The sequence below is a fragment of the Trematomus bernacchii genome, unplaced genomic scaffold, assembly GCF_902827165.1.
Source record: "Trematomus bernacchii unplaced genomic scaffold, fTreBer1.1, whole genome shotgun sequence".
Lineage (NCBI taxonomy): Eukaryota > Metazoa > Chordata > Actinopteri > Perciformes > Nototheniidae > Trematomus > Trematomus bernacchii.
The window spans coordinates 519,225-546,241 of NW_022987609.1; the positions used below are offsets into that span (position 1 = coordinate 519,225).

The 27,017-nt window shown below is 39.1% G+C and overlaps 1 protein-coding gene across 2 annotated transcripts in view; it reads left to right on the forward strand.

The window, feature by feature from the left end:
* The window catches only part of LOC117483512 (arf-GAP with coiled-coil, ANK repeat and PH domain-containing protein 3-like), a 90,482-nt gene that overhangs the window by 36,440 nt on the left and 27,025 nt on the right, over nucleotides 1-27,017 (forward strand). For both annotated transcript variants that reach the window (XM_034131871.1, XM_034131872.1), the window contains exons 2-10: nucleotides 276-333; nucleotides 4,799-4,918; nucleotides 5,881-5,934; nucleotides 19,052-19,110; nucleotides 19,428-19,611; nucleotides 22,388-22,432; nucleotides 22,549-22,644; nucleotides 23,721-23,795; nucleotides 26,401-26,412. In XM_034131871.1, the coding sequence (XP_033987762.1) occupies nucleotides 276-333; nucleotides 4,799-4,918; nucleotides 5,881-5,934; nucleotides 19,052-19,110; nucleotides 19,428-19,611; nucleotides 22,388-22,432; nucleotides 22,549-22,644; nucleotides 23,721-23,795; nucleotides 26,401-26,412 (703 nt within the window). The remainder of the gene's footprint in view (nucleotides 1-275; nucleotides 334-4,798; nucleotides 4,919-5,880; nucleotides 5,935-19,051; nucleotides 19,111-19,427; nucleotides 19,612-22,387; nucleotides 22,433-22,548; nucleotides 22,645-23,720; nucleotides 23,796-26,400; nucleotides 26,413-27,017) is intronic.

Sequence of the window (27,017 nt, forward strand, 5' to 3'; positions counted from 1 at the left end):
CTCCACACTTAAAGCCCAAAACTCTGGCCCGTTTCTGCACGAACACGTCTGCGTTTGGCCCCGTGCAAAATCTCCATCTGTCCCTCTCAGATTTATGGAGGCGCTTCATGCTCTCTGAGAAACGTGGGAAATCTCACGCAGATTGTTGAACGGCTGTTTTTCTAAACTCAATGGAGTTTCTTTCAGTTATACTGTGACACATTACAACACATGCTTTAACATGTGTTCTTCAACATGTGTTGCTTTAACGGTTTCTCTGTCTTTGTATTTTTCAGGGCAAATATCGCTGAGGTGGAGACGGAGGTTGTGGAGATCGAGGCAAAACTAGATAAGGTAAGACATGTTGTATTACACCCACATTTATTTGATACTGTCCAACTCGGCACATGCTTACTAGTTACTAATGCTTAACCAATTGCATTACAGGATACAAAATTATTGGTACACTTTTCTCTCTTGGGGTTAAACTTCCAAGCATGTCGCTTCTCTCCAATCATTGATATTATAGCGGATGTTTGCAGCATCTCTCCAAGGCCACATGTTGCATACTAACTAAAGTAAAAAGAGGCAGCTGACATTAAACTGAATTCCTATCCGTTTTTTAGTATACCATCTCTTAAAAGCCAAATCAGAGCATCATAAAACAAGTTTGTTTCCTTTGGCTTTCTCCTGATTTTTGTGCCTTTTTTGGTTTTTAGTGTTTTTCTTCTAATAAAGATCAAGTCAAATAGGGTAACATATACAGAAGTCATCAGGTCAACGTTTAAAGTCAGTCCAACAACTTTGCCATGTATAATACGCTTGTGTTCTTGCTCTTAAAAAACGTAAATTGAAATCATGCCATCTGCTTTTCTTTTCTGTGTTGGAATTATACATCAGCTACCAGCATGGTTTTAGCATTTAAATGCATCTTAAAATGTATAGAGCCTGCAGATGGAAAAGTATTGATTGAAAACATGGAGGAGCCCCTGTCATCTCCATGTATTAGCGTTGTATATTTGATGTCTTGGAGATAATTGCACGTTATCTTTTGGTTCTCGTAAACAGACTTTGACATTATACCAATATTGGACTCTCTTGATCTTCAGAGGGTATTTCACACACTAATCCCAGGCCTATAATGTATATATATTGGGATAAAAAAAAAATGCCTAAAGAAGGAGGAACGTTGTTATGATTTTTTCCATATTATGTCACAGCTTCTCGTTGCAACAGACTGTAGACACAGCTTGCCCATCACCTCAAGCTGTTCACTCACAGCATGATACTCACTAGCTAATGCCAAAGGGCTAACATTGCTAGCTTCTAGTGACTGAAAAAGGACTGCAGAATGTTGCTCGTTCAACTGAGGTTCACTTCACGTAAGACTAATCGAGAGTGCCTTATTAAAGGGGACCTATCATGCAAAATGCACTTTTTTATGTCTTTTATACATCAATATGTGTCCCTGGTGTGTCAGGGAACTCACGCAGCGTCAGAAAATAAAACCCTCTCTCTTTTCCTCCGTACCCAAATCTCTAAAAACGGGGGTACAACGGAGCTGATCCAGATTTGCGTCCTATATGACGTAATATCTGAAATGTATGCTGGCTTTACACCCACGGGCACTATCATAAACGTTGCTATCAGAAACAATGCCCGACTGTTTTGGACGTAATATGGTCGGTGTTCACATTAGCATCGCTAACACTCAGAGCTAACCTGTACTGGAGAGCATGTGTGTGAAGAAGCAGGAAATAAAAAGGAACTCACCTTGTGGTATAACCGGCAAGAGAGAAAGCCTTTGAGCTCCATACTGTTTCAGAAATAATCCTTGATAATCCTTGATATGGCGTTTCATCACCGCAGTATTTAGTTTAGACAGTAGCTGCCGGGTCCCGCATGAGTTCAGCCCCCTTTTTTTTAAAGCTTTTTACCCAAAATCAGCACTTTTGAAACAGGAAGTGAAATAGAGGGATATGAGGCATGGCTAGAATGGGTGATCTGTTTGGTATTTTGAGCAAAACACTTCATAGACATGTTTTTTATATATTTTTATATATCTGGGACCTTTGCTATTGCCTAAAAATAGCATGATAGGTGCACTTTAAAGTGTTTGTGTTTGTAGTTTCCATTGTAAAAAAACACCGAAACCACCATACAAGTATAGTTCATTTCTCTGTACAAGACAATAAATCCTCCAGTGTAGCACGAGTTAACCAGCTTAAATATAGCATTACAGATCTTCTTATTTGCTATCATGGTTTTAGTTTTTGGCCATATTTATTATTTTTTAAACATGACGTGGCTCAAGTAATAAAGAGGCAGATGTTTTGCCGGTGATGCTCGTGCCACCGGTCCATCTGCTCCATTTGACATTAAATTACAGAACGTGTCTGAGAGAGCCGGGATTAGTCGGTTTCTTCTCTTTCTGCCATCAGGGTAGGAATCCTCCATCATAGTTCATGAACTCCAGTCAGGAATTATTAGTCCTGCTAAACGTCACCATGTTAGCATTAAATTAAAATGTATTTCAGATGTAAAATCCTTTCCACAAAGATTACAGGAAGTGCTGACTAAAAGCAAACCAGAGCTTCAGCCTTTTTTGTGTGCAAATGTATTGTAATTTAACAAAGTGTATTGTGTTGTATTCTATTTCCATGTTTGTAGTATATTGTGATTTTATGACACTGAAAGATATATTTTATATACAGACAATATATAATGTGTTTACTAACTTTAGAAGTGTTAATTTTTTTTTATTGTGAGGCTAGCAGTTTCCTCTCATTTACATCCCTTATGCTAAGCTAATTTGCATTAAATAAAAAAATAAAAGTATGTATACATTTACTGTATATACAAGTATCTACTCACCAATATACAAAAACACAAATAGCCTAAATAAATAAATACACATATTTTTTAATAAAAAAAAAAAAAGCCTAATTAATTATTTAAATTAGAAAAAGTTACAAATAAATTAAAAATCATACAAATAATAATCATATTAATAATAATAATATTATATATAATATAAAATGAAAAAAAAATGTAGATAAAGGTTGATTGCAAGACCTTCATAATATATGAATATACAACAAACAAGATACAATGTGTTTACTAGATAGCTTTAGAGGTGCTAATGCTAAGCTAATTTGCGTCTTGCTAAAACTTTAAATGTCAGACATGAAAGCGGTATCGATTTCATCTTTAACTCAAGGAATAATTGGTCTTTAAACTAATAGAAATCAGTCTCATGTCTGGTTAGCAGCTGTTTGACTTTGGTGCTGAAAAACCTGGCATTAGATCACACCAAAGAAATCCTCTGATGAACATAAAAGCAAAACAAAACACGCTCTGTGGCCGATAGATATCATATCACACATTCTGCTGACAGCCACAGAGAAAACAAACATTTCACAGTGTTACCGATCTGTGTGGAGCGACATGCTATCAGGGGGAGAACATATGGAGCGCACCTGAGAGTCACCCACCACCGTCTGTTACCACAGGGATAATACACTAACTGTGGGACACTTCCTGGTCTGTGTGTGGTAATGTGCTGAAAACATGATGATGAAAACAGAGGAGAAAATGTGGTGTTTTGATTTTAAAACAAACATGTTAGTGTTGTGGCTCAGCTTATACAGATTTCTAATTCACAGAGCCTTGTTGTGTATGACGAGACAATATTAGATAACAGAAATTCAGGGCTGTAGGATTTTAGACAAACTTCGGCAATGATACCAAATTGCCCCATGCAGTACAACCCCCTTTTTTATATTTGTTTAAAGGTGGGGTAGGTAAGTTTGAGAAACCGGCTCGAGATACCCTATTTGTTATATTCCATGGAATGCTCTTAACATCCCGATAGCAATGAATATCTTAAATGCTTTGACAATAAATACATAAAAAAATGTCATCTGTGGAAGCCGTAGTACTGTAAAAAGCACGACCAATCGGCCCGGCTAAAGTAACTGGATGGCCTACCTGCCTGTCAGCCTTCCATCTGTGCACAAACTTATCTCGTGCCCTCATTGGTCATGTGCGCGTTCGTGTGTGTTGGAGGAGGGGCTCTGTAAGGAAGTGGCAGAATTTTTCCGGCTGTGTATTTTCAAATTCTAGCGATCTCGAGCCGGTTTCTCCAAAATTACCTACCCCACCTTTAACAAAACAAAATATATATTTGGTGAATATTGTCTCCCACCGCCTCAATGCTTGGAATATAATTTTGTCAGAGAAATTCCCTTAATGTTTGTAATTATTTTTGCTTAAACAGCTAAAAAACTTAAAACAGATTTGATGTTTCTCTACTACAATTGTGTTTCCTTTGTAAGTCTTATGACGAAAACACACCAGATTAGTGGGGAAATATGGCCTTCAGCGAATTATCATGCAATGTTAAGTGAAATCTGCAGGGTGCCATCCATGCTCAGCCATTTTAATTCTGTGGCGAAGTGCTAAGCTAACAGTAAGGGATAGTTTAACTACCAAAGAAAACCAGCAGCCAACCAGTAACATGATTCCTGTGACAAGGATATTCATCCTGCTTCATGGTAGAACATGTAGGGAGCCACACTTTGCATCACCTGGTTTGCTGTTAATGCTATTAAAACGTTTTAATATTATATTATACAGAACAATCACAAGCTAAAAAAACACTGAACACTCTCCAAATACCCTAACATGATACCTAATACCGAACCTACTTTTCCAATCTTTCGTCCAAAGATATGGACTTCTGCAGTAATTGTCATGTTTATTTGTTCCACTCCTTAAAGTGATATATTTTCATTTGATGTGTCTCTGTGCTCCACAGCTGGTGAAGCTATGCAGTGGGATGATCGAAGCCGGGAAGGCGTACGTCAGCGCCAACAAACTCTTCGTTAACGGCGTCCGGGATTTATCTCAACAGTGCAAGAAGGATGAGTCGATATCGGTGAGGACAGGCCATTTCATCTAGTGGCATTGGAGCCTTTATTACATATTTAGCCATGTTTAGTGGCTAGGATCAGAGCCACAACAGTTATAGTAATAATAATAATAATAATAATAAAGCTTTATTTATATAGCGCTTTTCATACAACACATGCAGCTCAAAGTGCTTTCCAAAATGACACATCACAAGTTAAAAATACACAACAAGAAATTCCCCTCAGATTATTTGTTAAGAACTTTAAAAGGTGCATGCAGCTAAATATAACATTTTATCAGATAGACACAAGGAGGTAAAATGTATGATAACAAGGAGGGGGCGTGTGGCGCAGTGGGTTGTGTGATGGTGTTCGGATCGGGGGAGCACAGGTTCAAACCCCACTGCAGTCAGCATGTCGTTGTGTCCCTGAGACACTTCACCCCAAATTGCTCCTGTGGGGATTGCCCACAGTATCGAGTATGTATAAAAGCATCTAACATGTAACATGTAATGTAAAATGTATGATAGTGAAAGTCTCCTGTGATTATGACTTGTGTCTCGTGTGTGTGAGTTAACCTGATTACTAACAGAACAGGAAGTGAGCATCAGATCCGATCTGGAAACGTACTTCTGTCTCGTCTCGCAGCACCTAATGCTTTTTTATTGCTGCTGACATTAAGTGCTATTAAAAGCCTTCTTGGCTTCAACCTAAGTGAGAGTTCCTTATTAAAGTATTTGTAGTTTCCATTGTAAAAAAACACTGAAGCAACCATACAATTACAGTTAATTCAATCCTCCAGAGTACCTCAAGTTAACCAGCTTAATTTTAGCTTTGCAGATCATCTCATTTTCTATTATGGTTTTTAGTTTTTGGCTGTATTTATTTCTCTCTTTTACTTCCAGATGCAACTATAGCAGCTGTTCTGAGGAGAACATATCCTCATGTACTATCTACTTAAAGAATTATGTCATTTTCTTCTGTGCAGGAGTGCCTGGAAAAGTGCGGCGAGAGCCTCCAGGAAATCATCAACTACCACATGGTGAGTCTTCCGCTCTGCACATGCTCCACATATTGAGATGCAATGATTTCATCCAACATTAGCTGAGCTTTACAGGCCTCACAAGGCTCCTTTATCCCCGACTACACTGAGGGTCAAGCTCCGGCTGTGTTTGAACTGATTCCACATGGACTTCTTCTTTCCCACATCATTAAATCTGTCCGTCGCTGTGAAGCTGTCAGGACTGTCAGTCAACGCTGTATCACATCTCAGATGGTCCCACAGAGAGCAAAACGGCCCGAAAAACACACAAAAGTGGGTTTTATATAAGAAAAGTATGCAATAGGGTTAAGTGAATTACTAACTAATAAGGCAACCCTTAAACATTGAAAATAAATGCCTTTAATATCAGTTTTAAGCCATCTTTAGAACACATTCAAGGCAAGGCAAGTTTATTTATATAGCACCTTTCAACACAAGGCAATTCAAAGTGCTTACATTCAGGGTTGTGAAATCTGTCTGTGTCCGGTGCCTTGCTCAAGGGCACCACGGCAGGGCAGGAGGTGAACTGGGACCTCTCCAAGTAGCAGTCCACACTCCATATTTTAGGTCTGGTCGGGGACTTGAACCGGCGACCCTACAGCTCACAGTCCAAGCCCCTACTGACTGAGCCACTGCCGGACAAAATGCACGCTTACAGTACCTTCCAATAAGAAATCCCTTCTGGAGATACAAGTGTTAAAATATTAAATGGAATCATTTAAATCATGCATTTTGATGATTTAACTATTTATAAGTTGCTGAAAAATGTGCCGATTGTCGTCAGCCCATTTCCAGGAATAGTGACCCATCCCTATTTATCATTTATAGGCCGTATATACAGTATATATATATAGTTTATCATACATTTTTGATAAGCCTCATCCCAGTGTATGTGTCTTCCTCACTCAGAGATTCGCGATACACTTTACTCGACATTAAATGAAAGAAAACAAACACAAATGTGCACACTTTAATTTGTTGAATCTGAACTCAAAGAAGTCTTATCATCATTTGTTTTGCTGATAAAGCACAACTTCAAAACTAGATGAGCATCCTAATATATGAACTGTAAATGCAAACGGCTTTACAGAGTTGAAATTAACGATCATTAGCCTCAGCTGATCCAAATCTACCACTGGTTATATTAACCGTTGAAACCAATGATCAGCACCGACTGAAAATAAGAAGTATCTAACTCGATGTTTTGAACACTGATCTTCGATAATAAGAAGTGTGGGGAGAGATAAAAGATTTGTTGGTGCAGCAGTTTTGGGGATTTTGCCGAACAGGAACTAGAAAAATGGATCTGGATATTAAAGGGGACCTATCATGCAAAATGCACTTTTTTATGTCTTTTATACATAAACATGTGTCCCCGGTGTGTCAGGGAACTCACGCAGCGTCAGAAAATAAAACCCTCTCTCTTTTCCTCCGTACCCAAATCTCTAAAAACGGGGCTACAACGGAGCTGATCCAGATTTGCGTCCGATATGACGTAATATCTGAAATGTGGACCCACGGCCCTATCAGAAAGTTACTATCAGAAACAATGCCCGACTGTTTTGGACGTAATATGGTCGGTGTTTACATTAGCATCGCTAACACTCAGAGCTAACCTGTACTGGAGAGCATGTGTGTGAAGAAGCAGGAAATAAAAAGGAACTCACCTTGTGGTATAACCGGCAAGAGAGAAAGCCTTTGAGCTCCATACTGTTTCAGAAATAATCCTTGATAATCCATGATATGGCGTTTCATCACGGCAGTATTTAGTTTAGACAGTAGCTGCCGGGTCCCGCATGAGCTCAGCCCCCTCCTTTTTTATTTATTATCAATTATTCTGACCCAAAATCAGCACTTTTTAAACAGGAAGTGAAATAGAGGGATATGAGGCATGGCTAGAATGGGTGATCTGTTTGGTATTTTGAGCAAAACACTTCATAGACATGTTTTTTATATATTTTTATATATCTGAGACCTATGCTATTGCCTAAAAATAGCAGGATAGGTGACCTTTAAAACCTTTCCCTCCCTACATGCATATACATTAAATGCATTGTAAACTACTTGTTAAATGTTTATATTCTGCTTATAAATGCAAACATGTTCTGTTAAAATATATTAATTAGTTGATAAAGCTGCATGTTTTGTAAAAAAAATACACATTTTGATTATTTTGACTCATATTGTAAATGAGAATCACAGTATTACTGTATAATACATTTTCATTGAAAAATATATTTAAATTATTACATTTTTTCAGAGGGTCTGTATTTGTGAAGTCTCTAGAATATGATTGATTGGCCCGGATATCGCTGCAGCTTCACAATACTTCATAAAAAAATTCAATTTAAACGAATATTAAGTCTTAAACATATATTGTGCTATCTGCAATTTGATGATAAATTGATAAAATATTTGAATTAACCGTGCCGCCCTAGTAGTTTTCCTTACAACTTGTCTATAAAGCATTGGCAAACGGCATTAGTAACATCTTAAAAACCTGTTATAAACAATGCTTTAGAGACCATTACAGTAAAGCCTTGTTTTGTTTTACATTATCTGTTCAACAAGGCAGTTATGTTCAAGTTTCTAAGTCATTTCCACTCATCTAACGGCAATAACATTCCTCAGAATCAGAACCTTGAATAACAATAACAATTAGGTCATATTTTTAATAGCTTTACAGCTGTGGGGTTTCCCCTCCGAGGCTCCTGACCTCTTGACCCCTGAGACCCTTTGAAGTCCATTAGCTGGGACCCTTTGCATGCTATACAGTGTGTGTGTGTGTGTGTGTGTGTGTGTGTGTGTGTGTGTGTGTGTGTGTGTGTGTGTGTGTGTGTGTGTGTGTGTGTGTGTGTGTGTGTGTGTGTGTGTGTGTGTGTGTGTGTGTGTGTGTGTGTGTGTGTGTGTGTGTGTGTGTGTGTGTGTGTGTGTGTGTGTGTGTGTGTGTGTGTGTGTGTGTGTGTGTGTGTGTGTGTGTGTGTGTGTGTGTGTGTGTGTGTGTGTGTGTGTGTGTGTGTGTGTGTGTGTGTGTGTGTGTGTGTGTGTGTGTGTGTGTGTGTGTGTGTGTGGATCACATTCCTTTCTGAAGAACAAGAGCAACAAAGATGTGTCGCCGCAAATTAGCCACTCCCTTCACCTCATTCCCTCTCAGAGAGACAGGGGGGTCAGCGGACAGAGTGAGGGTCAATAGAGCCGCGATGCTCAGCCAGGCGAGGATTAGCTTCAGCCGCTGGACAAAAGTGACCTTGGTTAACCTTGAGTGTGTTATATATGGTCTGGCATGTGTACAGTATGTGTGTGTGTGACTGTGACATGTAGTCAGACAATAGTGTCCTCTAACCTGATGTGTTCGTGTCAAACTCTTGTTTTGCTACCAGACACATCAGTCCTTATTCTTTATGTGAGCTTTTAAAGGTCACCTACTATGTCTTTTCTACATCACCATGTGTCCCCTCTGTGTAAAGAGATTCTGAAAGTTTCAGGAACAAAGATTCTCTCACTTTTTGTCCTGATCCATTTATATAAAAACCTGTCTGAAAATGAGCTGATCAGATTTTAGCCACTTTATGATGTCATAACGATTTTTTGGCTTGTGTAACTATTAGCCAATCACCAACCAAGGTACCCCCCCCCCCCCCCCCCCCTTATCACCTGAATCTCCTCCTAGAGCACCATTGTGTTCTTTTTAACCAAATATCTCTCAGAGGGGCGTGGGGAGGGGCTCCTTATTTTCATCTAAAGTAACAGACAGAGAATCAGCACTTTTGAAACAGGGCTGAAACAGAGGGGATTATGGGATGCTGCAATGATCTGTTTGGTGTTTGGAGCCAAACTCTTCAGAGACATGTTTTGTATTTATCTGAGACCTGTAATATATTGATGAAAAACAGTATAATAGGGGACCTTTAAATCTTCATGTTGCCCTTATTTCCTTTGTTGCTTCTTTTGAGGATGGAGGATCTGGTTGTCCAGTTTTTGCTGTTTTTTTAGTTTTAGTTTTTCCATTTGCCTTTTACTTTAAGTAGAGGAAGATCTGGTTCCTACGGTCCCTGGTGTGACCTCCATCGTTTTGTTCTTCTTGGCGTATCCTCCAGGATTGCATAGTTTCATTTAGTTTTATTGGAATGTTATTATAACAGTCTCTCGGCGTTGGCGTCTCAAATTGATGTCGTAGGTCACAACCTCAGCCACAAATGTTTTAATGTTGTTTTGTCAGAATCAGAATCGGTTTTATTACCAAGTAGGTTTACACGTACGATGAATTTTCTTATGAAGAATATGTAGTCGTATCAGGGACAACAATATCCGCCAATGAAGCAAAGGTTGTTATCAGAGCAAAGAAAAATGTTATATGTTATTCTCTTCTGCTTCAGAGGCTATAAAACAAATCAGAGCAGGAATGTAGATGAATATACTTTATTATCTCTGTAAGGAAATTAGTTTTGGACCCCGTCCTGCAGAAGATAAGTCATACAAACTATTTTGAATACTTTGTAATAGCGTGATTTATTACAGGACTTAATCAGACTATTTGTTTCGACTAGAGTGTACATTTACCCTAATACCCTTACAAGCAACACACTCTATAATGCATGTTAAATACAAGAAAATACTAAAAACATCCCTGAATAGTTTATTGGAAAACTATCTTATCAAAATATCCAAGAACTACTGATTCCTTCTTACTCTATATATATATATCATTACATTATAATGCAATAATGGTACAAAAAGCTGCTTTTTGTATCTGTTTTATAGGCGATATTTAGATTTGATTGGCCTTTTGTAAGCGTATTCATAAGAGCGCTGCCTCCTGATTTCCCCTCCCATCAAAGCCAAGAATCTAACCGGACATTGTTATGATTGGCTGTCAAATATTTTCCCTGTTATTATGATGTACAATCAGAACAAAAAAGGGGGGGGGTTTGAAAAGTGTGAGACTGAAGCGATAAGAACGATCCCCCCCTGAGACAAAACATCTCAAAGGAATTGACATATTTCCAACGATGTGACCTTTACGCGGCCTCGAGATCTGCTGATTTTCACGACTCACATTCACATTTGATGTGGCCATCTTTTACACGTTACTATTTTCACCAGGAAAGACAGCGTGTGCATTTGACTGAACGCCGCTGCTGCAGCCGAGGGACTCCGGCAGTGCTGCGATGAATAAAACATGACGATGGTTAAATCTGCTGCTGGTGACGGACGCTTAGGAATAAGAAATGTCCCCGTACGAATGGGACCGCTGAGGGCCAACTGGCCTTGTTGCCGCCATGCTCGGATGCCTTTAAAATGCATCGAATGAACACATTATGTTTGACGTATATACAGAGACGTGAGCTCATACACATCCAAGAAAAGTATAAAAGAGTATTGGCCCTTATTTCCATCCATTTCCTGTTAGACTCACTCCCCCCCCCCCCCCCCCCCCATTTCTGTACAAAACAACGGGATATATGTTGAGTAGAGTGGTAAGAGAGTATTCTCAATTATTCTGTATATTTTATATGTCCTTTTTTACTGAGTCTGTCTATCTATCTATCTATCTATCTATATATCTATCTATCTATCTATCTATCTACAGTATCTAGCCATTTTGCCCCCTTTTCCACCCATTCTTTTTGTCTGGAGCCGCAAAACATATTTGATAGCTTGATAGCTTATAAAGTTGTATATATTGTTACATCATAGACAAAAACTACAGGTTTTTTGCATTTATTATTTAATACATTATAGAAAACTGTTACCTCTAATAAGAAACAAATAACTCTTATAAGGAGAATAAAAAAAAATACACAGGCCTACTTTAAAATAAATCCACACAGCACTTGGGTAGTCCTCTGCACATTTGAAGGAACAAAAATACAATTAAAATTGACCCACTTTGAAATAAATAAATAAAATAGCTGCACCCTGCACCCTAAAAAGAGTTAACGGATTGAATTATGACTGAAGATCGTCAGCTGTCTTCCTCTTCCGTGTTTTTCCTCCAATACGTAAAGGCTGCAGCACCTTTGACAACTTCTCTCCACATATCAAACATCCCGGTAAGCCAGCATCGTTTGCTGTGAAACCAGATAACTCTGTCCACGCAGAATTAAACCCTCTGTGTTCCTCCAATACTTTTCTTTTCTTTGATTTATCCATAGTTCGCTCATCGAGCCGGGGGTCAGGTTATTCACCTGCTGGCGCGGGACCGTCGCAGGATATGACGCATATTTTAGTTGAGCTAATTAAAACCGTTTTGTTTTTTATTTATGTGTCACAGTATCACCTCAAAATACAAGATACGAAACATTTTCAACCGTGCAACAAAATATAAATAGTCCTACAAATACTTTTATTTCATTTCCTTCTTATTTTTGTCTAAGCTCAAGGGAGCCAGAGCAGAGGGCTTAAAGACCCGCGGGTTGCCGACACCTGCTTTAGCTCATTGCATCAACAGAATCAGGCCAACATTTTGACGCTTTCTGTTCAATTCAAGCGTGAAACTCTATATGTATACTCAATAAATTATTGACTTGTGTTTGACGCTGATCATCCATTAGACATGAGCACATGTATGTAAAGAGACAAACATCCCAGCTGCGAAAGGATTATGTGTAGGGTTAGACGGAGAGAAGTTAAGTATAGATTGAGGAATTTATGTTTTAATTGCATATTATTTTCAGTTGCATACAGATTTACTTCATTTGAATACAATAAGTGTCTCACGCAGTAGACTGTACACTCTGAGTTTATTCCCGTGTGGGATCCAAAGTCTCTGGGTTATATTTGGAAACTAGAAAAACAAAGAAAGACACAGCAGGAAGTCGATCCTGTCTGCAATCCTTCTCATTCCTCACAGAAGACAACTCTTTGTCCCGAAAAGTGAAATTAAAAAATGTCTTCAAAAGGAGCACAGTGGCCCCAAATATCCACTGATTCTTATATAGACACATTTGCTGAATGACATGAAAGGGATTACTTGATCCATGTTATTCTAGCGTTCATTGGCCTATTATTATTCTATAGCCCTGACATTCAAAATCGATAATGGGACTGTCCTCCTTGTCCTGCTTTAGTTGCACCCATTTAATGGATAATTAAAGCCATTAAAATTCGGCTTCTTTCAATACAAATTAGCCTCATTGCAACAACAAAAACCAATGAAGGCCTCACACAGTTACTTTGAAATGATATGAACATCTGCAGAGAGTCAGTCTAAACTGAAATGCATGTATTTTTGGGATGAAGTAACAGATTGCAACGATAGTTACTTCATTACAAATAGTTGCAAAATACTGTAGACACAAAAAAAGGGCGAACGGCACTGAGCATCAATATGTAATGGGCATGTTTGAGCGGCGATATCATTATTGCAACAACTTTTAATGAATCAGATCTTAAGATGGAGCAAATGGTGCAAAATACACGGTGCTGGTAGAAAAATACATCCTTTTTAGAAATGGCTCCCAAGTATATATTTAAGCAAATACTTTGATTTGATTTAAGATTAGAAAAGTGTTGAAGATCTTCAGATGATGGCTTCACAATTTGGCAAACAGAAACAAATTGCAATTATTTTGACTCACATTGCAACAGCGATATAATTCAGGGTATTGGAGGTTCAAGGTTCTTTCTTTGTCATACGAACATAGCTACAGAGTATCTATGTCTTAGGTCACAGGCTTCTCCAACAGTGCAACACAATAATACAGATAAACAGAAAAATATAGTGCAAGTAAATATTAAAAAGTAAATACAAAAATAAAAATAGTTTTAAAAAAGTGAAATAAGAGTCTATATGCAAGCTATTGGAATGATAAATTAGATAAATAGTTAAATAATTACTAAGTAGCAGATGAATGTTATGGATGTTGTTTCAACAGTTCAGGTGTTTAATAGTCTTATCGCCTGTGGGATGAAGCTGTCCCTGAGTCTGGTGGTTTTAGTCCGGATGCTGCGGTACCGCCTGCCAGACGGCAGCAGACTGAACAGTTTGTGGCTGGGGTGATGGGGGTCTTTTATAATCCTGAGGGCTTCCTTCCTGAGCCGCTGGGACTAAAGGTCCTCCATGGATGGCAGCTCCGTCCTGTGATGTGCTGTGCAGTTTTCACCACCCTCTGTAAAGCCTTACGATTGAATATCTCTTTAGTATCAACATTCTCATTCTCATTGGAAACTTTTTTTGGACTTAAGAGGAAATGTAACGGGAAACAATGGTTTGGTTAAGTCCGTATACTAAACAATTTGTAGGCCAATACCTTTTCTCGAAACGGGTTTTTAATAGAAATGTAGTCTTTGAAAAAAATGGTGCTTTCTGCTATTTGAAGCTTGCACCACATCTGCTTGATGAATTGTGCAGCTAGTTGAGATGCTCTGAAGGTGCAACATTAGAAACCTATCTGACTGAATGAAGCAGGGTTGTTTAGATACAATCAACCTTCCTGTATAAAGTCTAACAACAACAACGGGAACAGTTTTTCTTGCCACATCTCTCTCAGATTTAACAGTTGTGTTCTTTACTCTTGCGCATGGATCACTGATTTGGCTGAAGATAATTTGCTCTCCTGGTTGGATTAGATCAGTGTGTGTCCCGACATGTCTGAGGAATGGGAGCAGAAGCTGGTTTCGGTACAGTGGAGCTTTGTGAGGGAGTTTGTTGCCGTGTCATTCCTCAGCTCTGATATCAGGTCACAGAAGATGAGACAGATATTCCTCACTTACTCACTCACATGTTGGACAGAGTTTTCTTTGTTCCACCACATTCCAGAAACACTGTGAATGTTGACCTCTTTATTGAGTATGAGAAAAATAATGTTGTGTCAGCTTTTGAGAACATTTCAAATCAAAACAAATAGGAATCTCATTCATAACATTAAGCCTTCACTACTATTTGGTTTATAATGTATAAGATATAATTCAATGTGCCTAATCCTGTCTCTTAAATATCTGTATTTATTGAAATAAAAAGTATGTTCTTGTAAAAGATTATACTGTTATCTTTATCCAGTCAAACTTAATTTGGGGCGCCAAGCTTAACGGCCATCAAATAAAACCGCCCTCTACCATTGGCTATGGGTCGAGGGGTCTGTATGGATCTCATCTGGAAAAAAAGTTGTTTCCAAAATATCATGGTTTAGGTTGTTCCCTTTTTCTCATTAGACAAGGTTGGATCACATTCTGTTTCACTCGTGCATCACATTTCAGAAGCTAGAGACATGAATGCTATGCTAGCTTCAGTTGTACTCGTGGAGTTGTCATAACATACCGCATGTGTGTATCTGTGAATGCTAGTAATCTTGTGCAGACATTTAGCCTTAAATATTCTTAAACGTTGATTGGTTTTGTCCATTTTTAAAGGAACGTTTCCACCACCAACTGTCTGTTAGCGTGTCAAACCATTGACAATAACGTGTGTTTCATTGTGTGGTTCCTCTTGGCGTAGAAAAGAAAGAAAGTCAAAACACGGACCCACTCAAAGGAAAGTGGAAAGTGTCGTGATTACAACATTATTTACTTGCAATACCATTTATTTATAACCAGAAACAGTGAGTGCATGGCTACACGGTGCTCTTCACGGCCTCAATCACTTCCACCACTTCCAACATAATTAGTGTAATGGGTGCAACAGAAAGTTTGTATTAGCTTATAGTAGAGCTTCAGTTTGGACGTATCCTGTTAACAACTGTGTCTGATACGTTATGCTGTTTGTTGATGATGATAATTTAAGTAAATGGGAAGCAACCTCTGGGGACCACGAATATCCTAATTTCTTTGCCATACCTCCAACATTAGCCTAGATATTTCACACACGATTGTACCATCAGATCCATTAATATTCCTTTGGATGGTGTGTTGTTGGTCCTGGAGTCCGGCGAGTTCCCATCAGAGACGACCTCTGGCATCTTGTCAAACGAAACTACGGTGTCAACTTCCCTCAAAGCAGCTCAGGAATGCTTCAAGCTGCACTTCCCCCCCGAGCCAGGAAGTCTCTCAGCAGTTCTCCCTGCCACCACTCACACACACACACACACACACACACACACACACACTCACGCTCACGCTCACGCTCACGCACACGCACACGCACACGCACACGCACACGCACACGCACACTCAGACACTCAGACACTCAGACACTCACCCACACTCACCAAGATGGATGTGTGCTTGTTGACTCGACTGCTCTTAAAGGTTGTGGTTGACTCTGTTCTCCTCGAATGTTGGTGGGAATCCTCGATGGCACAAGACTCCACTTCTCACTCGTGATTTTTAAACTGCATTAGGGCTGACCAATTAATCCAAATGTTATCAAAATTGCAATATGGACTCGTACACTTCAGTCCTTTCTGTACGGTGCCCAATCTGATCTTACACCCGAGTGTTTATGGCCTCTGCACATCGTGGAAATACTTGATGGCACAAGACTCCACTTCTCACTTCTTAAACTGCATTAGAGCTGCACAACAAATCAACAATTAAAAAAACTGCCAATAGTGTAATGTCCAAATTGCAGAAAGCGCAATATTTGGTAAAGTCAAAATATTAGAAAAAATCTCTGAAAGAAGTGTTACGGTGCCGCAGAGAAGCAACGTGTTTCACACAGAAATACTTGTTTTGCACAGATCATCCTTAAAAATATCACATTTAGGATCATTTTATTATGTTTTTCAATGGTAATGTGAATAATGTTTGAAAAATGATCATCCCCTTATACGCTAATCTAATCGCAATTGCAATATTGGTGAAAAGAAAATTGCTCTTAGTGATTTTCTTCCACATCGTGCAGCCAGGAGAAACTGTTGACCCAACATGAACCATCAACCCCTTTGCAGTCAAGTATGTGGCTTTAGAATCTGACAGGAAGTAGTTAAAAGCACTCCATTAACTTCACTCAAAAGTTTTAATCACCTGCTAGTTACATGCAACTTGCAAAGTGTGACGCAGCACTGAAGGAGTTCCTTTGGTTGTTTCTCACAGGCAGTGAAGTGGTGCTCTGATGAATCAACAGACCGGATGGGAGGGCTGCTTCGTTATTCTCACACTTACTTTTATTTGGAGTTTATAGAGCAGTAAAAATAAAGCCTTAACCCCAAATTAAAACAACCGCGTCTCTTATAGTCAGGAACACGATGACCACTTAATCTCAGCCACTTTTTATTTTTGAACTCAAAGTCATTTAAACATTTTATTATGCTGGCACATCGCCTACATAGTCAACTAAAGAAAAGGGTCTTACTCATCATCAGTGCTTGTAATCCCAGAGTTAAAACACCCATAAGCCTAGTTTTAAAGAGCCTTGCAAATCTCCTAATCCACACACAGTGTTGTATATCCAATCATTCAGACAGGATGAGGACTCAAACCTCTTTAACCAATCAGGCTGCTCAGTTTGAGTTGAAAGCACATGATCTGTGGCAGTATTTCTGAACCCTGCATTGACTCTGCAGTGTCACATTGGACCAAAAGCCTCCTCTCCTCTCCTCTCCTCTCCTCTCCTCTCCTCTCCTCTCCTCTCCTCTCTCTCTCCCACTTCCTCCCTCCCTCTCTGCCCGAGTGACCTATTTAGCGGCAGCAGCGATCAGAGGATGTGTTCAGAGGGTGAAACAAGAGGAGAAGGACCTTGAATGTGAAACACCTAGGCAGACTGTTGTTGTTTTGTGTCTCAGCCGGTGTAGTTAGTCAGAGAGACATTCCTGCAGCATTCATTCTAACAGGCATTACATGCTGATTTATAACGTATGCAAGCATTATGGGAAACAATGTGTGCTTTGGCGCCCTCTGTTGGTCAGAAATACACGGTGGGAAGGTGGTTTTCCCTCCAAAAGTCTCATCACTTTGGATGAGAAATGGCATATTGTGTGAGATTGTGCAGAAAATATATATTCTTTTAAATGTATTTCACGCTGTATCGGTTTTAATAGTAGTAAGCAAATAATCAAACAACAGTTAGGGTCCGACGTCTTGATTTGTCACACAAGAATTTTCCAATTCTTTTTATATATACTCTACTTCTTCAGGGTGTCCGCGGGGTCTTAAAAAGTATTAAAAGTTGATAAATCAATTTAGCGAAAATGAAGGCTTTTAAAAAGTATTAAACGGCATTTTCCAAGGTATTACATTTTGTAGCTTGTTTTCAATAAGTATATAAATTGTCCAAAGAGGTTGTATTCTACAGTCTGCCTGAATGTAATCATTGCGGAGGTGTGTAGTGTGATTCTGTGTAGTTTATTTATGGCATCCCGTTGGATTTGACGTCATCTGAACAGGACATCGCACGCTCACTGCTTGATAGCGCGCGAAGCTCCGTTTACGCCGTTATGGGGAAATGCACGTTTGCGTCCAAATGGTTGGAAGATAAGGAGGAAGGACAATCAATACTGTATATAGTAAATGTGAGGTAAAGTGTGTCGCCAATGTGACCGGTTAAAACTCGAAGTGGCGATGAGGTCTTAAAATGTATTACATTTGACTTCAGGATTCCTGTTCTTGGTCAGAGATGGAAAACCTTTTTTAGATATTTTACTTGAGTGCTAAACGTACAAGGATATTCATGTAAAAATACTGCAGTTATGCCTCTCCAAAGAGTCTAAACTCTAAATTAAGACTGTAATGCTTTTGACTTTGTTTATAATATGATTTTTTTTATAGTTGCTTGATGTGGAATTATTTTTGTTATTAATCCATCAATTATTTTCTCTATCAAATGTCAGGAAATGTAAAAAAAACTCATCAAAACCATTTCCTAAAGCCAAATATGGTGTACTCAATTGCTTGTTTTTTTTACAAACAGTCCAAAGGCTATAGTGATTTAGTTCATTACCACATAAGATAACGAAATGTAGAAAATCCTCATATTTAAGAAGCTGGCACTAGGTCATATAAAACATATAAAAACGTTATATTAACTTATTCACAATATATTTGAGAATAATTGATCCCTTGAGCGACTTATCGTTTCAGCTGTTGGTTATATGAATATATAAATCTACAAACCTAAACTGTTTATCCTTAGTAACAAAGTCAAAGCACTTAAAAAGTAACAACATTTTTGCCATGTCTTTCAACTCCAGTTGTACAAAGTGAAATAAAAACATGCTAATGTCTTCTGTTGCCTCTGTTTCAGGTCCTGTTCGATCAGGCTCAGAGGTCTGTGAAGCAGCAGCTGCATAACTTTGTCAAAGAGTGAGTAAACCTACATTTCACTTTCTTCAGATCCCTGCTGTACCTTGGGATGTATGAAAGATTGAACAGAAGAACCAGCAACCTTAGAAGAGCACATGTACCCTTGTTACCCCCGAAAACCTTTTTGGTGTCTTTAAATATTAAAGGGTACAGCCTTTTGCACACCAGGTCTCCTAAAGCCGAATCATGAACACTGCAGCGTGACCTCACGTTGACTTTGTGGTGTCTCAAAATACCCCAAAACCTGTAATCCCGTTTGTTTTGAGTTCCAGTTTGAGTTTGCTAATGTCTCGCTTTAAAATCCGCTATTCTGACAGGGATGTTCGTAAATTCAAGGACACGAAGAAGCACTTTGACCGCGTGCGTGAGGATCTGGAGATCGCTCAGGTGAAGAACGCTCAGGCGCCGAGGAACAAACCTCACGAGGTGGAGGAAGCTGCCGGAACGCTCAGCATCACCAGGAAGTGCTTCAGACACCTCGCGCTGGACTACGTGCTGCAGGTTAGAAACATGTCAGGATATACAATGTGGTCCTCTTAGATATTTCAGGAGATTGCACCTTCCTGACAGAAACATCAACGTCTACACAACAGTCGTGTAAAGATACTCTCTATCTGACCTACATATACTTATAAGTATTTTAGCGACCCCCTTATTGTTTGTGCTAAACGGTTTTAAAATGCCATTTATACTTCTCCACTTACTGTATAGGAGCTCTTTTAGCTTGCAATGTACTGTATATACCAAATTGCTAAATTACATGACATGTTACTTGTTAGGCGCTTTTATCCAAAGCGACTTACATACTCAATACTGTGGGCAATCCCCACAGGAGCAATTGGGGGTGAAGTGTCTCAGGGACACAACGACATGCTGACAGCAGTGGGGTTTGAACCTGTGACCCCCTGATCCGAACACCAACGCACAACCCACAACCCACTGCACCACACGCCTCCGCCTAAATATGTTTTACCCTATACTCTGATTATTTTATGATAATTAAATGAGTTTACTTATAAACAGTCATTAAAAAAACAAGAGAATACTACCAACCAAGTCAAACAGAAGTAAGTCATTGTTTTTCATACAATGATTGAGACAGTCCCCAGCTTTAACTTAGTTTTTCGCAAACTCTCCTTAAAGGTGGGGTAGGTAAGTTTGAGAAACCGGCTCGAGATACACTTTTTGTTATATTCCATGGAATGCTCTTAACATCCCGATAGCAATGAATATCTGAAGTGCTTTGACAAAAAATCCATAAAAAAATGTCATCTGTGGAAGCCGTAGTACTGTAAAAAGCACGACCAATCATTTTAGCCAGCCCGGCTAAAATAACTGGATGGCCTATCTGCCTGTCAGCCTTCCATCTGTGCACAAACTTATCTTGTGCCCTCATTGGTCATGTGTGCGTTCGTGTGTGTTGGAGGAGGGGCTCTGTAAGGAAGTGGCAGATTTTCTCCGGTTGTGTATTTTCAAATTCTAGCGCACTCGAGCTGGTTTCTCCAAAATGACCTACCCCACCTTTAATTCAGACCATGAGATGAAAAATAACACGTGTTAACAGAAGCTGGGCTTCAACACACACAGCAAAACACATCTGGTGACAATCGGTTGAAGTCTGAATATTACCGTTAAAAATGTGGTTAAATCTGTTCAGTGGTTATCTTATAATTATTAAAATCCCACCAGACGCACTTACATTTCTCCCGTACGATCAGAGAATGACCGTGACGTGGCTCTTTCAGCCCGCGGCGATGTCTGCGTCCGTCATTCTTTCCGTGTGACACATCCTCCTCTCTTCATATATGCAGCAGGCGGTTTATTTTGCCCACAAGTTGTGAGCGCTATGGCTGCCCGCGGGGCGACAAAGAAACTGATTCAGTGCGATCTCTGCCACGCCGTGCCCTCTTTCCTTTCTTTAAAGCTTCCTCTCACTGCTCTCAGACACGTTACCCTTTTGAGTCTTAATTGAAAGTGTCTCAAGGCAGAGAAGGTCAAAGCTGCAGGGAGATGTGCTATATGTATGAGTGACCTCTTAAATGTGGCACAAAATGTTATTTAGCCTTGCATCGGTTAATATGTACAATGGAGAGGCTTTAACTCAGGAAATGCCATAGGGGAAAACGTGCAGAGGGTTTTTTCCACTTCTACTGGTGGTTTAAAGCGGTGGAGGAAGTGTTCAGATCCTCTTGTTGAGTAAAAATAATGATTTAAGTACAGAATACTTAAAGGTGGGGTAGGTAATTCACTTCAGAAACACTTTTTGTTATATTCCATGGAATGCTCTTAACATCCCGATAGCAATGAATATCTTAAATGCTTTGACAATAAATACATTAAAAAAAGCTGTGGCGCTGTAAAAAGCTCGACCAATTATCTGAGCCGGCCCGTTTTTAGCATTCCAAAACTCTATTAAAATATATATTATTTGATATGCTCTTTGTATGTTATTCATGCAGAAATCTCACTTTGCAAGGTTATAAAAGCCTTCAAATATAGAGTCTGTAGTTAAGAAACAATTCTATATTTTCCCTCTATGTCTTTATTGGGGAATCTTATGTGTTTTGTGATGTTTGTGCTGGAGCCGCTTTATCCAAAACAGCACTCCGGTTAGAGAGTTGACACGGAGACAGGAAGTACAGTCGTTGGACTTTATATTAGCTTGGTTCTGATCATCAACACAGAATACATCATGCTTGATGTGGAATCACATACAGGATGTTGAATGGGTTGATGAGTATGATAACGTAGAGTAGAGAATGAATGAATTATTTATTCTTCACGAACGCATTCTCTCTGTGACGATGGTAATTATGTATGTGACGATGCGACCGCAATAATGTCCTGTCATGAACGCACATGTGCAACCAGCTCGAGGACTTGTAGCTGCACTACTTTAGCTGTCCCTAAATGTGCCTGACTAAAACACGAACGATATAATGCAGATCAAGGAAAACAAGCGGAATTTACAACAGTCTTAGAGTCTAAGACATAGTGGAGGAGGAGACATCAGTACTTCAAATTCAGTAGAGTGAAAGTACTTGGTTACATTTGATGGATGGTGGTTTGTTTATTTCCGAGTTAACTCTTATTGGTCGGTTGATGGTGTTACAGTGAGAGAAAGGAAATGACTGTCCACTAGATGGAGTTATCTCATTAGCCTGTACAGTAGGTGTCAAATGTGGTGTTTTGTAGTGGATATCATCAACACCATAATCAATACTCCAGGAGGTCATTATTTACATTGAGTAACACGTGTCTGTCTTCTTCTCTGCAGATCAATGTCCTCCAGGCCAAGAAGAAGTTTGAGATCCTGGACGCTGTAAGTCAAAACAATAAACCTGTATCGTTATCATATATTCCACATTCTTAAAGAGTGTCATTTGAGTTAAAACACTTTATAATGGTAGTAATAACACCCGTCGCTGTCCCATCCAGATGCTGTCCTTCATGCACGCGCAGTACTCGCTGTTCCAACAAGGCTACAACCTGCTGGATGAGATCAACCCGTACATGAAGAAGCTGGCTGCTGAGGTGAGAGAAACAGGCGCTCTTTGAATGTTGTTACTCGCTGTATCTCTACTATGATTCATAACAACATTTTAACCTCCCCACAAATCAAGGTTCCCTCTGTGTCTGCAGCTACTAAAAGGGATTTAAGATTCTAGGTGCTCTGTGTCTTGATTTTAACAGGTTGATCCTCATTTGAACTATTGACAAGAGACATGTGTGTAATATATATTGTGCATTTCTGCTTTTTAATTCAATATGTTGGATGAAATTCAGGGTGTAATGATTAAAAAAAAGTATTCGTCTTGGCGTGCAATAAGGGCTCCATAGCTTGTACAGTATGTACATAAATTATAGCGGCACAATTTGAAAAAAACATTGACTTGTTGACATTATTTTGACATTGCAATGGAGATATGATTCATGATATTGGAGAGATTGATCATTAATATTCTCATTATCAATGAAAAACGTGTTAAAATGATCATGGTGTGATATTTTTAGGAGCATCTGATATTTCGTTAAGTCTGTAGAATATGATCTGTACTGTAGTCCGGGATATCTTTGCACTTTTACATTTAAAATAGCATCAAAACAAAACATACATTGACTATTTGTGATTTAGCCACAAGAAAACACAAGAGGAATAACAACACCACAAGAAAACTGTCAACAAAGCCAGAAAAAAAAGTCAAAATGTGAATACTTCATTCCAAATGATAACTCATATTTAGCCTTTAACAAATATTCTGCTTCATGCCATTTGATTATTGCAATAGCCTATATTGATTAAACTTTGATTAATTGTGCAGCTTTTATAGACATCTTACATAACACAGCATGCTATGTTTAGTGCTGTGTTCCTGGACCAACATAGCAGCATGTTGTTTCTGCTGCAGGACAATCGATGCTTCATTACCAAACGCTGACCCCGTGTCAGTGCTGCTCTCTGATCTCTCTTCACCTCTTTTTACCTTTACTGCCATGTTAGAGTCATCTCTGCAGAATGGAGAGTTTCACAGGAAGCCCTCTCGACTGAATGTCTCTGCAGAAACACTGAACTTTTATTTATTTTTGTGTTTATGTTGACGGGCTTAAAGCTGGATCAGCTGGTGATTGATTCAGCCATGGAGAAGAGGGAAATGGAGCATAAACATGCGACCATTCAGCAGAGGGTGAGTTCCTTTTTTATAGTTTTTATTTACTTAATTTTAGACCATGTTGTTCCAAAAGTTTTTCCATTATACGGTCACACTTTGGCCAGTTTGAGACAGGTGTTTAATTGAATTCTTTAATGTAAAAAAGGTTTTCAAATGCTTAAATATAAATGTAAAGATATCAGCAAACATTGAGATTGCTTTAGTGTTTTTTCTCATAGGAAGAACGTGCATGAAATTTAGAGAAGTAAAAAAAAATGCCATCAAAAGTAGCATTTATATTGACGGAAATACGCAAATCGCTTCAACATGTTATCTCATAGGCCAGTGCTTCTCAAACTTTTTTCAGTAATGTACCCCCTTTGAAACATTTTCTCAGCCAAGTACCCCCTGACCGACCCCGGACATTTTTGACAGAAAAAGCCTATATAAATAATTACAATATAGTGATGTTTGATTTATTAACTCCTTCATGCATGAATTACAACAAACTTAGGATATTTGTATTTTTTCCAAGGAGTTTTTCAATTGAAGTAATATATGTTTAACAAACCAATGAACAAAATTATATATTATGAAAAACTATAAATACAATACACAAATGTAACATGTTTATATGAGGACCCCCTTAGTGGTTCTCGGAATATTTTATATAAAATTGTGTTTTCTATTTAATTTATTGTACTAAGATTATTTTTGTATTATTATTAAAAAATATATTTTTTTTTAATTAACCTTTTTATTTATTTTATCTCACGTACCCCCTGCAGTACCCCAACGTACCCCTAGGGGTCCGCGTACCCCCATTTGAGAATCACTGTCATAGGCAACAAGGACCAAATAAGTCCTTTTGTTTACTTCCGTAACATACTGACACCCCTATGTAAAACTTGAGCTTCTATTGGCTAGCGCTCCAACACATTGTTCGTGATAGGCTAAGGGGCGGGACATCTCTTAGCGGTTGACCATACACAACAGAGCCGGCCAGCTAACCAATCAGAGCAGACTGGGCTCTGGTTTCAGACAGAGGGTGAAAAGAGGTGCTGCAGCACAGGCAGTATGAGAGAAATAAAGAGCTTTTTGAACATTAAAGCATGGAGACATGTCCCAGTAGAGACACAGGGTGAAATAGAGCTTATTTAACGCTGCGTTAATATCACATCTCACCTCTAAAGTCCGATCGGCCACTAGGTGCCGTCTGTTGTGACTGGGGGTGGGATTAGAGTTGGGCAGCTGGGAAGTGTTTGATTAATCCCCCTAACAAAGTCCAGGCATTGATTTAAGCATTAAAATCAGGAGGTATTAAGTGATTTGACCAGATATTAATCCCACTGTTGTCTGCTGTAGATAATAAGCACATTATCTCCTGGAGCCTCGCTGTCCTCTAAAGAGCTGACTGTGATGTTTGAGTATTTCTAACCATGCTAGTTGAGATAAGATAGTACTTTTTACATTTTTAGTAAAATAATAAGGCTCTACAGAAGGGTTCCTACAATCATGGAAAACCTAACTTTTCAAGGCCTGGTAAAGTCCTGGAATAAGTTAAATCCGTAGACGTTTTTTGAGGTGTAAAGTTTTGCTTTGTGGGGATATGTCAATGTACATATTTAGGTCACAGGCTCCTCCAACAGTGCAACACAATAAAACAGATAAAATAGTGCAAGTAAATAAAGTAAAATAGAAATAGTGCAAGAATAGTCGATATACAAGTAATTGGAATATGATATATTTAAGTTGCAAACAGTATTCCCTACAACGAATGGACTTGGAAATGTTATCCTTTAAAAAGAGGGAACCCTGCTATGAGTACATTTCCTCTCGAGGGTGTATTCCTCTTCTGATATCTTGTTATTGAATAATTCAGAAAGCCTGATTTTTAGGGGCCGGTGTCTGGCTCCTGTGAACCCCAGGATCAGGGACCATCTGTCAGCCTACAGCCTGCAGCCGGGTCACATGTGTGGAGCATTATTGATCTGTTTTTTACCAGAGCTGTGAGACACTGAGCTTTAATGCACCGTCCATCAGAGGGACTGGACTGTAGTGGGAGATAATCAAGGTCAGGGAGATGAAGCTACATGAAAAAGATCTGCATGGTATGGAAATATCTTTCTGACGGGATGTAGGGCGGCACAATTTAGATATAATTCATAATTGCGATTATTTTAGTTTTTTTAACTTGTTTTTTCTTTCTTGCAGACATACTATAAACAACATGGATGAAATGCTTATGCAATTAAACTCTCATCTGTCCCATGTGTAGGACTGGGCTTCTCTGCATCATCAGCTTTATACATATTATCAAAGTCAACTTTATTGTCAATCTTCCAGTTTGTGTGTACAGACAGAGAGATCGAAATACCGTTTCCCACAATCCCGCTTACTGCGATTTAGATATAGCACTAGTCCATATTGCAATTTGGATATAATTGCGATTAATCGTGCAGCCCTGAAGGGTAGTTTTCTTTCTGTGGGCAGCTTGTATTCCTTGAAGAGCAGTAAGGAGGATAATCAGAGGTGCATTGAGGCTGAGAGATTATTGTATTATCTCAAATTAAACTGCTCTGTTTGTTCTAACGCTGTATTTTCTTTTCTTCCTCCTCCCGATGACACCATCTCCTCTCAGACTCTCATGCAGGTGAGTGATCCTCCATTCATTTTCCCATCTGAATTTTAGCTTGAAACACATCTTTGGGTTAGTGTGTTTTCGGGAGGGGAGGGGGGGGGGCAGTTTGACCCCCAGTGATCGTACAGAACATTAACAAACCCCTTTGAAGTTTTCTCTGTGAGCTGTAGTCAGACTCCAGATGCCTTGAGGGCAAACTGAAGTGCATCCTGAATCATTTATTCACAACAATTAGAATACACAGCCTGTATGGAAACCGTGTTATATCACCATTTACCAGTGTTGGAAAGTACATTTACTTAAAGTGGACCTATCATGCTATGTTTGAATAATATAGTGTAGGACCAATATAAGGCATATTTATACTTTTTTTTTTCAAAATACTAAACCGATCATGCATTTTAGCCATGCCTCATTTCGCTCAATTTGGCCCTGTTTTTGCAAGGGCTGATTCAGTGAGAACAGCACCACCTACAGGCCTGGCATATGTACTACAGCGTCTCCAGCGCTTTCGAACGGCAATGGCCGTGGCTGTCTCCTCCTGATTGGTGGAGTTGGCCCAATAGCCGTAGCGCCACTGTCCTGACGTCAGGACAGTGTTCAAATCTGGATCAGTT